This window comes from Pseudonaja textilis, chromosome 6, assembly GCF_049901715.1.
Source record: "Pseudonaja textilis isolate UNSWEBS1 chromosome 6, rPseTex1.2, whole genome shotgun sequence".
Classification (NCBI taxonomy): Eukaryota; Metazoa; Chordata; class Lepidosauria; order Squamata; family Elapidae; genus Pseudonaja; species Pseudonaja textilis.
Window position 1 is genome coordinate 2,594,585 of NC_141995.1, and position 15,420 is coordinate 2,610,004.

At 46.2% G+C, this 15,420-nt stretch overlaps 1 protein-coding gene across 1 annotated transcript in view; it reads right to left on the reverse strand.

The window, feature by feature from the left end:
* SLC4A11 (solute carrier family 4 member 11) overlaps positions 1–15,420 on the reverse strand; it is a 125,380-nt gene that overhangs the window by 28,438 nt on the left and 81,522 nt on the right. The window contains 6 exon segments of the mRNA XM_087935667.1: positions 963–1,076; positions 5,306–5,431; positions 8,335–8,386; positions 8,388–8,420; positions 10,448–10,654; positions 11,658–11,781. Of these exon segments, the coding sequence (XP_087791793.1) occupies positions 963–1,076; positions 5,306–5,431; positions 8,335–8,386; positions 8,388–8,420; positions 10,448–10,654; positions 11,658–11,781 (656 nt within the window).

Sequence of the window (15,420 nt, forward strand, 5' to 3'; positions counted from 1 at the left end):
CTTGCAAGCCAGCTGGGTGATTTGGGGCCGATTACCAGGACACCGTGAGTTCTAATCCTACTTCAGCCACGAATGTCAATGGAGTGGCTTTGGGTCTATAACCAGGAGAAGGTGAGTTTCCAGCATAAGCGCACCATCTTGCCTACCGTCTCTGTCCTATTATCCCCATTTATTCGTATGCATTTCCTGTATTCTTACTCATGTTTATACTCATGCCCCCGTTGGAATCTGCTTGGGAGGGGAGGCCGAATAGCTGACAGGGAGCAGGAGTGTGGCTCCAGTGGCTGTGGAAGAAAGTGGGGAAGGGCAAAGTCCGGCTGGGCAGAGGAGGGGGAGAGGTAGAACAAGGGAGAGGGGGTTCAGAAGAAGATCCAGGCCCACCCCCTCTTCATCCTAGGGCACACAGGGAGGAACGGAGAAGGGAGCAGCCTGAGTTGCATGGCTTACGGGGGAGGAAAGGGCCCTGATTCCCTTCATTAGCTGTGTTTAAAAAGGGAAGCTGCGCACAGCAAGTTGTTGGGAGCAAATTGTGAATTATCTGGTATCGTCGAGGCTTATCTGGGTTCCTGGTATCTTCCCGACTGTGTGTGTTTTGCAGGCCTTTCAAGTCTGCAATTCCTTCTCCTGCCTTGTCAAGTTAATCACTGCAGCGCGGTTTGTGTGGATTTTTAGTTACGGCTTGTATGTACTTCGTTTTCAGACTGAATTTTCTACAGTCAAAAGCTGCTCCTGGGAGAGTTTTTCTCCAGCCCAGAATGTAACCAGGACACCGGGGGGCAAAGTTGGAGATAATAAAGGGATTCTTCTTGCTTATTTGATTGTGTTGCTTTTGTGCCACACCCCTTTGGGTCATCACATTTATACTCATTCCTATTATCTTGCAAGCGATTGACAAATCAAAATAAATAGAGTAAAAAAATAAATAAAATAAAGTACAGAAAACCGAGAAAGGACGAACTCACCATTGATATACAGAGCCAAAGGAGCTGTGGTTAAAAGCACCACAAGTGGCTGGCCAGCAAAGAGCGCATAAACCAGGCCGCCGATGCACTGGCCCACAATCGACTTTTGCACGTCTGGAAATCAAAAGACAACACCGGGGGGAAAAAAAAATTCAGAATCGGCTGGAGTCAACCTGCTTTAAACCGCAGCATCATCGTCAGGCAGGAAAAACCAAGTCCAGATTCAAAAGTCCAATTCAACCGCTTTATTGCTAACATGCTACGCGCAGGAATCTTCTCCCACTTTAGGTAGTCCTCGACCTATGACTACGATTGACCCCGTGTTTTGTCAGAGTCTATTCATGAATTGGAATAGAGCATGGTAACAAGGTCAGCCAATGAATAGGCGTAGCAACTAAGTCAGCCAATGAGGACTGTTTGGAAACTGAAACTAGAAGGCTCTATATTAAGCTCTGCAACTCTGCAGCTATGTTAAGCTCTGAGTCTGTCTAGAAGATGAAATGGCTTCTCTCCTCTGCTTGCCTGCTGAACTCAAGTGAAACTGAGGTCTCTTTCTGAGTTGCTCGCTGGAGCTCCGAACTTGTAACACGCCTACCTCTGTCTGCGTTTGCTCCATGTTGGAGAAATCTACAACTGGTTTATAAAATCTACTTATTGTGTTTATAAAGACGTTCAATGAAGCATCAGCCATCGGTGTTTGTTTTTCTGGCGCTGAATTATCGCTGTAAAACTCCGAATACGTTTCTGTTGCCCAGCGCAGCCGTTGTTAGTGAGTTTCGCCCCCTTCTGCGACTTTTCTCGCCACGGTTGTTAAGGGAATCTGGCTTCCCCGCTTGGACTCTGCTTGTCGGGAAGGTCGCAAAAGGCGATCCCGGGACGCTGCACCCGTCACAAATACGAGTCAGTTACCAAGTGTCTGAATTTGGAGCCCTTGACCATGGGGATGACGCAGCAGTCATTAAGTGTGAAAGACGGTTGTTACGTCCTTTCGATCGGGGCCATTGTTAATTTTGAGCAGTCACGGAATGAATGGTTGTAAGTCAATGGTGGTATTCTACCGGTTCAGCCCGGTTCGCATGAACCGGTAGTGAAAAATGCTACCATTCGGCCAAACCGGTAGTAAACAAAACAGCTACCAGTTCGGCCGAACCAGTATTTCTTTCTCTCTTTTTTCTTTTTCCTCCCGACGATCAGCTGTTCCGATGATCAGCTATGCCAGGATCCCCCTTGCTGTCTTACTGCTTCGCCCAGGAAGTTTCCCTGAGGCCCGGAGGCAAGAAAAACCCGACCCATGAATGTTTTTCACACATATGGCCATTGCAGCATCTCCGTGATCACATGATCAAAATTCGGGCGCTTGGCAACTGGCATGTACTTAATCCGTCGCAGCATCCCAGGGTTCATTTGTAACCTTCCGGCAAGCCAAATCAATGGTGGGGGGGGAAGCCAGATTCGCTTAATGGCCGCACGATCCACTTAACAACAGCAGGGATTCTCTTTAACAACGCTGGCAAGAACGGTTGTAAAAAGAGGCAAAACTCACTTTAACAACCGGAAAGTCTGGAGTCAACTGCGGTCGTAAATCGAGCACTATTTGTATCCTCACACACCACAAGCAAGGCAAAGGATATTGCTATTTGGAGAGGAACACCCCCTCCTGCTGGGGATGATGGTTTCTGGAACCTATCCAGTCTGGTTAAGAGAGGACAGAGAACAGAAACATTGTGTGCCTTGCTCTGCCAAATTTAATTTCGTTGAAAATATTGTTCAGAGGAGCCTATAGGCATAAACAAGGTTGAAGCTATAGTCTGAGACTCCTTTAGGTTTTCAGGGAGGTGTCTAGGTGTATTTGTGTGTGTGTCTGTGTCTGTGTCAACTCATAAAACATTTTGTATACACGTTTTATAGTTGACAACAGAAAGAAGGGGGAGAGTCAAAGAGCAGGCGGCACTGTGGGATCGAAAGTACATTCCATTCACATTTTCTTCAAAGACTGATTAGATGGCTGAAGCTTCTGCCAAGCAAAAATCGAATTAATCTAATTGATGACTCTTGGTTACGGACGTTTTTCATTGGATGATACACCCAGGGAAAAGCAGGATCAAGGGTGACGGTGAATTATGTACCTCAGAGTTGACTACGCCCAGGTAAATGCCGGACGTAGAATTTTACCTTCAAATAAATCTTTTTTTTTTAGTTTTGGGAGTGTGGCTCAAGGCTCATGGTTTAATTGGAGTAACTGCCGGAATCCTGACATTTTTTGTGTGCCTTAGCACAACTCTGTCCTTGCAGCTCAGCAAGATCGGCTGTTCTTATCTTTTATAAACTTCAAAATCAGGGGAAAAAATGGAATTTCCTGGACTTTGGGCCCCAGTAGACAAAAGCAGAAAAATAAAGCTAAGAGATATTGGTCTGGTTCCAACAAAGGCTTGTGTTTTTCTTTGGACAGAAGAGCGTTTTTAATTTTTTTTTTTTTTAAAAAATCCTTGCTACGGCCTTTTATTTATTTTTAGAGCCGTCTCTAGCTAAAACGACCATTTTTAAAAGCCGTCCTTCCTTGCAAAGGGGTTTTATTTTATTTTTTTTGCTGTTCATCGCTGCACTCCAACATTTTATCGGGATTTTAAAGACGGGTAGTCCTCAACATACATACGACCCGCAATGCAGCCCAAAATTTACATCGCTAAGTGAAGACATTTGTGAAGTGACCGTTTTGTCCCATTTTACGACTTTTCTTGCCTCGGTTGTGAAGGGAATCCCTGCAGTTGTTAAGTCAGCCACAGGGTTGTTAAGTGAGTCGGGCTTCCCCTGTCGACTTGGCTTGTCAAAAAGTCTCAAAAAAAAAAAAAAAAAGGTTGGATTCACACAACTCTGGGACGCTGCAACCGTCATAAATGTGAGTTGGTTTTCAAGCATTCTGGAGATAAATCACATTAACCGTGCGGGGATGCTGCTACAACGGTCGTTAAGTGTGGGAAAACGGTCACAAGCCACTCTTTTCAATGCCGTTGTAACTTCGAACGGTCACTAAAACGAGCTGTCGTTAAATCTAAGACTTAACCTGTACAAAGTAAATTCTGCAAATAATTCAAATGTACATGTCAGGATTCCGGCACTTAACCCCATTTAATTCCTGAGTTTCGAGCCAAAACTTCCAAACCTTCAAAAGGATTTATTGGGTGTTAAATGTCCGGCACTGCCTGGGTGTAGCTGACTCTGAAACACGTAATTCATTGGCACCCTTGACCCTGGTTTTCCCCCCTGTACCTCCTGGGTGTATCCTAATTCATATCCTCCAATGGGATACATCCATAGCCCAGAGTCATCAATCAGGCTCTCCAGTTAGATATTTGCTGGGCAGAAACTTCGGTCACCTAGAAACTATCTTTGAAAACATTTATGGAATGCACTTTCAGTTTGCAAGCTGCCGCACTGCTCCCCCCTCCCTTTCTGTTGGCAACTCTAAAAAGACCAGGGACATATTTTATGAGTTGACAGTACAGACGTTCCCAATGCCGCCAATTCGATTGAGGAGGGTTCGCAAAACTGACTTAAACCAGATTTCTCGCTTAGCAACAGAAATTTGGAAGGCAATTGCGGTCGTTAAATTGAGGACTGCCTGTACTTTTCTGCTAGAGTGTTGTGGTTCAGCAGCAGCAGGTGCGGACGGCTGAGGTCTTGGAAAGTGAGGACTCGGATGAGGGGCCTGCGTGGGATGCAGGGATGGGGCCAGGACCCTCAGGGAGGGGAGTGCTGCCTTTGGAGATTGTGGAGGCTGGCAGCAGTAAGGAAGAGCACCCCGAGGAGCCTGTGCCCAGTGCGCATGCACGCACGGCTGTTCGAAAGGAAGAGCAGCTGCAACAGCACGAGCGACTCGGGAATAAGGCTGCAAGTTGATGGCTCTTCCCATAAGGGATAAAAGCCAGCTGAGAAACCGTAGTTCTTTGCAGGAAGCAAAGACGTTTTTGCACTCAAGCCTTGTGGACGTTCGGAATTGTGTTTGGAGACTCTTTGTGTTTGAAATACTTCTTGGCAACTTTATCTCGTGTTCTTGGCAGCCTCGCACCACCTTGGCAAGGCTGGTTCTTATCAGGGACAATTAGTTTGAAACAGACTTTTAACCGGGAAGGAACAGGAATTCGTAAAGAATCATGACAAGGTTTTGCTTTTCTCTCTGTTTGGTTGTTTCCTTGGAACGAGGTTTGGGTCAGAACAGAGAGGGATTTTTTCTTTTTTTTCCCTTCTGCGCAGGACATGTTGACAAAGGGATTTTCCCCCAATGCCCAGAGGTTCCCTCCACCCCGCCGGGAATCCCGAAAGTCACTAAGGCAAGGCCAACTCACCGATGACCCCCTCGGTGTTTTCGTCATTGAGGGAGCCGAAAGCGATGGTGGGCAGGAGGCAGGCGAAGTAGAGGAAGATCATAGTGGTGATGTATTTCCCTATCGCTTTGTTGGTGCCGATGATGCCTAAAACAAACACCAGAGAGCGGGTTAAAAACCGTAGAAATGCACCAGGTGTCGGCCTAGGGGATTCTGGGAACTGTAGTCACAAGAGCGTGAAGGCCATTGAGATTATTAGATATGGGCCTTCCTTCCTTTCCTTTACCTTCCCCTCTTTATTTCTTCCTTCTTCTCTCTCCTTTCCCTTTCTTTCTTTTCCTTCCTCCCTTTCTTTTTCTTCCTTTATCTTCCTTCCTTAGTTCCCCTTTCATTTATTCCCTTTACTCTTCCTTCTCACTCCCCTTTTTTTCCATCCATCCTCTCATTATTTTCCTCCCTCCCTCACTTTTCTTTCTTTCTTTCTTTCTTTCTTTCTTTCTTTCTTTCTTTCTTTCTTTCTTTCTTTCTTCCTTCCTTTCTTTTTCTTTCTTTCTTTCTTTCTTTTACTTCCTCTCTTCTTTATTCTTCCATTCTTCCTCTTGCTTACTTAGCTCCTTTCATTTTTCCCCTCTTGCTTCCCACTTTATTCTTCCTTCCCTCCTTCCCTCTCCCTTTTCCAACTATCCATCCTCCTTTTCCTTCCTTCCTTCCTTCCTTCCTTCCTTCCTTCCTTATTTCTTCTTCTTCTTCTCCCTCCCTCCCCTTTTTCTTTCTTTTCCTTTTCTTTTTCCCTTCTTTATTCTTTCTTCCTCTTCCATCCTTAGCTCCCCTTTTGTTCTTTTCCTCCCTTCCTCCTTCCCTTTCTTCTTCCTTCCCTCCCTCCCTCTCCCTCTTCCATCTACCCATCCATCCTTCCATCCGTTCTCCCTCCTTCCTTTCTATTCCTTCATCCCTCCCTCCCATCCTTCTATATTGCTGAGTTAAAACTTTCACCACCCCAAACTATTAGGATCAATAGTTACGGACAGGTAATATTTATCAACCGAAGCATCAGAAGGAAGCTGATGAAATAAGGTGCCCGATTCTGGGCAGTAAATCCTTCCTTATCCAGACCTTTTATAGCAAAGCACAAGGAGAAATTTTTTGTTATATTTCATCCGAGTCTCCAAATAGCATGCAAACCTTGCAGAGGGGACCCTTCACAGCCCCAGCTGCACTTATTATATTTCAAAATGCTGGTTCTTCAACATTCCTTCACGCTCCATTGTCACCAATGAAATTAAAAATGGGGCAACGCGGAAGGAAGGAGTGGAGCTATTTTAAGTTCAAGCAGACAAAAATAATAATAATAAATGAAATACTCTTCCATTTTCTCTCCTATAATGGGAAGGTAGCTATGCATCCCTAAGAACGACACGCAACTGGGCCCCAGATTTACCCCTTGCTAAGCGTGACAGTTGTGAAGTGAGTTTTGCCCCATTTTACGACTTTCCTTGCCGCAGTTGTTAAGTGAATCCCTGCAGCTGTTCAATTAGTGATGCATTTGTTAAGTGAATCCGGCTTCCCCATTGGTTTTGCTTGTCAGAAGGTCTCAAAAGTGACCCTGGGACACTAAAACCGTCGTAAATGCGAGTCGCTTGCCAAGCGCCTGACTTTAAAACACGTGAGGGATGGTCGTAAGTGTGAAAAACAGCCATAAGTCACTTTTTTCCAGTGCCGTTGTAACTTTGAACCATCGCTAAAGAAAGATGGTTAAGTCGGGAATTACCTGTATTAGGAATGGTAGCTGTGCATTTCTGAGAAGGATGAATGATGTACAGTTAAGGGAATTCTGTGTGTCTAGGTTAACAAAGAGAAAGACTAAGAGGACATGATAGACAGCTTCAGACGCTTGAAGGGTTGCCCCAAAGAGGAGGGAGTCAAGACTCTTGTCTTGAGGGGAGGAGGAGGAGGAGGAGGAGAATGACAACTGTGGGGTCCTTGGTGCTCCCTGAGCTTGGTAGTTTTCTTGCTGGCGTTTCATTACCAAACTATGTAACAGCATCAAGGGGATATATAACTATGTAAATAAATATGTGAATATATGCCTTAAACTGAATGTAGAAATAACTATAATAATACTTAGTAATAACCTATACGTCTAGAAATGTGTCAATGTGAATGAACACTGTTATGAACATGCTGTAATGAGTGGAAACGTGTTTTTAATTGTGAAAATATGTTTAATAAATATTTTTAAAATTAAAAAAAAGATATTAGAAGGGGATGAAGATTGCAGAGAAGAGGAGGAGGAGGAGGAGGTGGAGGAGGAGGAGGACAACTGTGGGATCCCTGGTAGTATTCTTGCAGACGTTTCATTAGCAAACTATGTAACAGCATCTATGCTATAAGATGATGGAGTTTGCAGAGAGGAGTGGGAGGAGGAGGAGGAGGAGGAAGAGGACAAGGAGGAAGAGGACAAGGAGGAAGAGGAGAAGGGGGAAGAGGAGAAGGAGGAAGAGGAGGAAGAGGAGGAAGAGGAGGAGAACTGTGGGATCCCTGGTGCTCTCTGAGCTTGGTAGTATTCTTGCAGACGTTTCATTACCAAACTATGTAACAGCATCAGTGCTAGAAGGCAATGGGGGTTTGGTGCAGGTATTTACTGCCCCTAAGAAATGCTACCTAGTCTGGCAATGAAACGTCTGCAAAAAAAACACAAAAAAAACCCAACCCAAACCGAGATCAGGGAGCACCGAGGACCCCCTCAAACTCTATTTAAAAGGTGACTCTGCGAATGAGATAACAACGCTGGGCAGGGGACTATCCACGCCGTGTGTTGGTCCTGCAGGTAAACCTCTTTGTGCACCTGGATGACCCTGGGATGTGGTCGAGGCGGCGGCATCCCTTCTGGCTGAAGACAGTGGGAATCAACCCCGCCGCTGCCCCAGCGCTCCATTTCCCTTTCAACAGCGAGGCCGAATTGTCAGGCGCCGCCGGAAAACAGGACACGGGAGAAACGTGGCCTCTTGCCCCCCCCCCACAACGCCCCCCGTAAACAACGGCTCGCCTACCGTCGGTGAAATCCAGAGCGTAGACTGGGAACCTCCGTGCGATGTCATCAAAAAATCCCTTTGCCAACATTGCAGAACTCGTGCAGCTGAGGGAAGGAAGGAAATGTTTATTATTTTCGGGTCACACACACACCCCCGCCGCCAAAAAAAACCCCCCTCTATTGTTGGGAGGGAGAAAAAAAAAAAAAGACCGAGGGCCACGCCGGCCTTTCGCCAGCCAGGCGGGACAAAATCCGCGGCCGGGTTGCGTTCAAAGAAAGGAGGAGCGGTCACCCTGTACGCTGGGAGGAACTTTAAAAGGAAGGAGGGAGGGAGGGAGGGGGAAACGGGGCCCTTCCAAAATGGCACCCGGGGTGCTCAGGAGGCACCGCGAAGAGGCCCAAGTGGGCCTGGCTTTTGCACCGCAAAGCCCTTGAAACCACCGCCAACTCAGGCAAAGTTGATTTGAGAAGAAGGTCTTTGAAGGTTGGGGTTGAGCTTGGGGGTGGTTCTTGAAGATGTTTCATGACCCAGCTAGGTAATTTTATCAGTGTTAGAAGGGAGTGAAGTGGAGGAGGAGGAGGAGGAGGAGGAGGAGGAGGAGGAGGAGGAGGAGGAGGAGGAAGAGGAAGAGGAGGACGACGACTGTGGGGTCCCTGGTGCTCTCTGAGCTTGGTGGTTTTCTTGCAGACGTTTCATGACCCAACTAGGGAACATCATCAGTGCTAGAACAGAGAAGGATTTGTGGAGAGGAGGGGTGGGGGGATGGTGGTGGTCTTTGGCATTCTCTGAGCTTGGTGGTTTTCTTGCAGACGTTTCATGACCCAGCTAGGTAATGGCATCAGTGCTAGAACAGAGAAGGATTTGAAGAGAGGAGGAGGAGGGAGGAGGAGGAGGAGGAGGGAGGAGGGAGGAGGAGGAGGAGGAGGAGGAGGAGGAGGAGGAGGAGGAGGAGGAGGAGGAGGAGGAGGAGGAGGAGGAGGAGGAGGACTGTAAGGTGTTTGGTGTTCTCTGAGCTTGATGTTGTTCTTGCAAGGGTTTCGTTACCAAACTAGAGAACATCCTCAGTGCTAGAAGAGTGTGAGGTTTGTGGACTGGAAGATGAGGAGGAGGAGGAGGAGGACTGTGGGGCCTGACTTTGGTGGTTTTCTTGCAGGTATTTCATCACCCAAAAAAGTAACATCCTACTGATGTAGTAACAGGACAGTAATCAGAAACATCACTTGGCTAGCACTGATAATGTTACATAGCTGGGTCATGAAACGTCCGCAAGAAAACCACCAAGCTCAGAGAGCACCAAGGACCCCATGGTCTTCCTCCTTCCTTCCTTCCTTCCTTCCTTCCTTCCTTCCTTCCTTCCTTCCTCCCTCCCTCCCTCCCTCCCTCCCCCCCCCTCAAACTCCACTCTCTTCTAGCACTGATGAGGTTACCTAGTTTGGTAATAAAACGTCCACAAGAAAACCACCCAGCTCAGAAAAGCACCAAGGATCCCCCAAAATGAATTTCGCTTTCTGTTGTTTGCTGGCCGGGTGGCTCCCCTGTCCGTCTTTGAGGGTCTTTATCCCCGAACTTCTAACCAACCTCCTCTTCCAGGTGAGGTTATGTAGCGGGGCCTAAAAATTAAAACTATGTACAGGTAATCCTTGACTTACAACCATTCATTTGGTGAGCGTGAGAATCCACGACCCCACTAAAAAATAAAAAAGTGATGTATCGCCGATGTTTCACACTTACGACCGTTGCAGCCATCTCAGAGGCTTTGGGTCAAAGCACGGACCCTTGGCCTCTGACTCAGATTTACGACGGTCGCAGCATCCCGGGGGGGGAATCACACGATCTCCTTTTGCGACTTTCTGACCAGCCACGGGGAAGCCCGATTCACTTGCAACCGCGGGGCTCAGTTCACAACCGTGGCGATGCGCTTAACAACTCTAGCGAGGGAGGTCACAAAACGCGACTCTCTTGCTTAGCCATGGAAACTCTGGGCTCAATTGTGGCCGTAAGTCGAGGACCACCCGTCATTACCCTTCCTTGAACTTAGGATGAGACCTGCAGCAGCAAACTCCTCTAAGAGAGACACGGTCGTATTCCAAGGACCTGAAACCAGGCGGCGGCCACGCCCCTCCTCCCGTACCTTCAGCGGTTTGGAACCATGAGCCTTGTGGTCACCGGTCACTGCCGAGGGCCTCTGGTTGACCACCATCAGCAAGTGACGCTGGTGGACCAAAGCCTCTTTGAATTCTTCCTCCGTCTTGGTTTCCAGGAGTTTCTGTCGGAAGGTGATGTCCGAAAACATGGTGGCAAAAGTCCGGCCCACTTCGGTTGCCGTTTTGGTACTTTTCTGAGGGGGCAAATACGAGCAAAGTAAGGGAGCCGCGCTTTCAATTCATTCATTTCAATTAATCAGTGGAACAACCTGTCTCCAGAGGTTGGAAATGCTCCAACACTGGAAGTTTTTAAAAAGATGTTGGGTGACCATTTTGTCTGAAGTGGGGTAGGGTTTCCTGCCTGGGCAGAGGGTTGGACTAGAAGACCTCCAGGGTCCCTTCCAACTCTGTTATTCTATTCTGTTCTGTTTCGTTCTGCTCCTCTAGATTCCATTCTATTCCTATTCTGTTCCACTCCACTCCACTCCATTCTACATTCCAATATTTATTCTATTCTGCATTCTATTCTATTTCTATTCTATTCTATTCTACATTCCAATATTTATTCTATTCTCTATTCTATTTCTATTCTATTCTATTCTATTCTATTCTAATTCTACATTCCAATATTTATTCTATTCTCTATTCTATTTCTATTCTATTCTACATTCCAATATTTATTCTATTCTACATTCCAATATTTATTCTAATTCTATTCTATTCTATTCCATTCCATTCCATTCCATTCTTTCCTTATTCTATTCCATTCCATTCCTATTCTACTCCTATTCTATTCTATTCTATTCTGTTCTGTTCTGTTCTACATTCCAATATTTATTCTACTTCTATTCTATTTCTATTCTGTTCTGTTCTATTCTATTCTAATTCTATTCTATTCTACATTCCAATATTTATTCTATTCTATTCTATTCTATTCTATTCTATTCTATTCTATTCTATTCTATTCTATTCTATTCTATTCTATTCTATTCTAATTCTATTCTATTCTATTCTATTCTAATTCTACATTCCAATATTTATTCTGTTCTGTTCTGTTCTTTTCTATTCTATTCATATGATGTCCCACACGGGAGTTCTTTCACCATCACTGGAATCAGGGACGGATTCTGCTTGGAAAACTCCACCCAGGCAGGGAAGATCAAGTCCCACACCAGCCCAGAAGGAAAGCAGACGTACCATTTTTGGAGGGGCCAGCACCAAAATGACGAACCTCACTTCACAGGAATTCTCCCCCCAATTCTGGGGTCTTTCAAGGCGGCTGATACAAACGTGACGTCGTTGGAGCGATTTTATAGTGCAACTGTCAAAACGAGATAGGAGGGTTATCAGAGATCTAGATCGGGGTTCGCCAACTTTTTGGGCCTCGGGGACCACCAAACTTTTATCATTTATACATCCCGCGGACCAGAGACCCTGGGAAAATCCCCCCAAAAAGTCTGCAGGAAAATCCCCCACCCCGTTTTCCTACCGTTCTTGATTTGGGATCGCAGGATACCGTCTCCAGCCCTGTTCTCATGGGGGGAGAGAGAGAGAGAGAGAGAGAGACATACACAGAGAGAGACTTTTGGCTTCGTGCAAGGAAAGCAGCAGAAGCCGCAGAAGTCTTTCTTTCTCTCTCCGCAAACTCCGCAGGAAACGAGTCTTTGCCGGCACAGCCTCTTGGAGCAGGAGGCCTTGCAAATGAGTCCCAAAGACTCATTTCTGGCATATTTGGGGGAAAGGAAGAAAGACTTTGGCTGTTTTCCTTGCGTGCCGCCAAAAGCAGAAGAAGAAAGAAGCCGAAAGGAGCAGCCTGGCGGCCAGGCCAGGTGCGTGGGGTGAGTGGGGCAAGTCCCCCCCCTCTGCCCTTCCCCCCCTCCCCTCACTACATGTTGTTCGCAATGCGACGCAAGCCTTGTCTTCCCATGCAGCCTGGATTAATTGCTTTGGGGGTGACATTTCTCTGCGGACCACCAAAGTTTTCTTGCGGACCACCATTGGTGCCCACCCCACGGGTTGGCGACCGCTGTTCTAGAATATGGTTGGGATCATTTTCTGGGAAGGAAGGAAGTTGGCTTGAAAGGAAGGAGCAATTAGCCCTTGCTTCCAAGGTGGATTAGTGAACCTGGGAGCGATTAGGGAAGACTCTTATAATTAGCACAAAAAAAAATATATGTACCACTCAGGCATCAAACACTTATTTCTTGGAAGGATCGTGAGGAAGTGACCCATTAACCCCCTTGAAAAAAAAAAAGGAAAGAGAATGTCAACAGAGATGAAACAATTGATTTCTCTCGTCTTTTGAGGATTCATGTAGAAACATGGGGTCCTTGGGGCTCTCTTAGGCTTGGTTGCTCTCTGGCAGACGTTTCATGACCCAATTAGGTAACATCATCAGTGCTAGAAAGGAGTGGTACAGGAAGAGGAGGAAGAGGAGGAGGAAGAGAACTGTGGGTTCCTTGGTGCTCTCTGAGCTTGGTTGCTCTCCTGCAGACATTTCATGACCCAACTAGGTAACATCATCAGTGCTAGAAGGGAGTGGTGGTGGTGGTGGTGATGGAGGAGGAGGAGGAGGAGGAGGAGGAGGAGGAGGAGGAAGAGAACTGTGGAGTCCTTGGTGCTGTCTGAGCTTGGTTGCTCTCCTGCAGACATTTCATGACTCAACTAGGTAACATCATCGGTGCTAGAAGGGAGTGGTGCAGGAGGAGGAGGAGGAGGAGGAAGAGGAGGAGAACTGTGGAGTCCTTGGTGCTGTCTGAGCTTGGTTGCTCTCCTGCAGACATTTCATGACCCAACTAGGTAACATCATCAGTGCTAGAAGGGAGTGGTACAGGTGGAGGAGGAGGAGGAGGAGGAGGAAGAGGAAGGGAACTGTGGGGATCTTGGTGCTCTCTGAGCTTGGTTGCTCTCTTTGCAGACATTTCATGACCCAACTAGGTAACATCATCAGTGCAACAAGGGAGTGGGATTGGTCTTTGTTTATAAACAATTAGCTTATCCTGTCAATGTTGGCGAGAGTGTTTTTGTGGTTTCTTGATTAGGCTGGGCACCATTCCTTGTTTCTCTCATTTCAGGATAGTCTTCCCATATTTTTAATGTTAGGATAACCGAAGGCCAAAATTCTCCTCCTCCTTTTTGATGTGGTTTGTCTTCCAGGCCTGCAAGATGCTGACTGGGGGTTAAAGTAGTGGCAGTCCCCCATCAGATCTGAAAGTCCCCAGAGTCCAGTCTCTTCTAAAGGACTCAATTAAAAAAAGGGGGGAAATTCATTCCATTGCTTCTTGTCCTGCCTTCAGGTCCCTGGGGGAATAATTTGACCCTCTCCTCTTTGTGGCAGCCCCTCAAATACCGGAATATTGCTATCATGTCTCCTCTTCTCTTGACTGGCCAAACTCAAATCTTGCAACCGCTCTTCGTATGTTTTAGTCTCCGGGCCTTTCATGATCCTCCATGGCCTGGATGACTGAGAATCTCCGTAGTCACCCAGTGACAGCTCATCAATTAAAAATAAAAAAAAATCTGTAAGAAATCTGGCTAATGAGACTTATAGGCTAAGCAGTTCATATGGCATTGATGTTGCTCAGCTCCACTGTGGATGGCTGAGAAAATCTTCGATCTGCAAAGAAGTTGGTTGCGTGTCCATTTCTCGCACAAACTTCCATTTATTGCCATTAACGGGCAGCAGATGCAAGAGAATTTCTGGGTTATCTGTCAAATTCCCCGGCTTCTTAGATGGTTGGCGCTCTCATGTATATTCATCAGCCAAAACTGGTGCAAGAAGAGAACTGCTTAATGCCCTATTTGCAATTCAGGGTTTTCACATCCACTAAGATGGCAGAAGTTCCATTTTTATTCAGTTGCAATAACGTTGATCCCATCTCGGAGGGGAAGAAAAAAAAAAGGCGTATTATTTTATTACTATATTTGGGAAACGCTGTGTTCCTCAAAGCATGTCCTTCTAGTGAAAAAATAATACAGGCAGGCTTCGGCCTAACGACCACAACAGAGCCCCCCAAATTTCTGTTGCTAAGTGAGACAGTTGTGAAGTGAATGTTGTCCCATTTTAAGACCTTCCTTGCCGTAACTGTTAAGTGAATCACTGCGACCGTCGTAAGTATGAGCCAGTTGCCAAGCGTCTGGATTTTGATCACGCGACCGGGGAGATGTTGCAATGGTTGTTAAGTGTGAAAAACGGTCGTAAGTCACTTTTTCCGGTGCTGTTGTAACTTCAGTCACTAAATGAATCAGGGGGTCTCTTTTGACATCACTTCACCCCGTGAAATTTGCCGCGACACAATCTTTTTGGAGGCCTTAAATGACCCGAAATCCAAGGAGTTCATCCACCCCACCTCCTTGCAACCTACAAGGCAGCTGAGATTTCATAGTTTGGCTTGAAAAATAAAATTACATTTTAAAATGAAATTCAGGGGCCTGAGATGGCTTTTGAAAAGCATCCTGAAGTGTGAAGAGAAGTTCTCACACTTGTCAGAAGTTTAAAAAAAAAAAAATCTTGATGGCAGATCTGTCCATCTCTCTCTATATATAAAAGCGAAATACCACTCACGCATCATCACAAAATCTCCAGAACCGTAAAGCTTACAAACTTGAAATTCGGCATGTCTGTTCCTCTTGGCTTCTAGGGGCTCACTAAGAAAGGATTTTTCGAAATGACCATCAGAACATTTAGAGTATTTCCTATATTATTATTATTATTAACATGCTCTGATGCTAAGGAGTTCTACTCCCCCTCCCCACCTGGAAAGAAATCTATTCCGAATACAAAACACAAGCAGAGGAGAGGAATTTCGGTTTCAGTTTCACAGCAGCACCAAGCAGCTTGAGTACAGAACAGTTGAACTAAGCCACGCCCAGGCTCCTTGCTGTCTCCTTCTCGCTCACACAGCAAATACTCTTTCAGTTTCCAAACAGCCCTCAACTCTCTCACCCCCTGACAGGATGC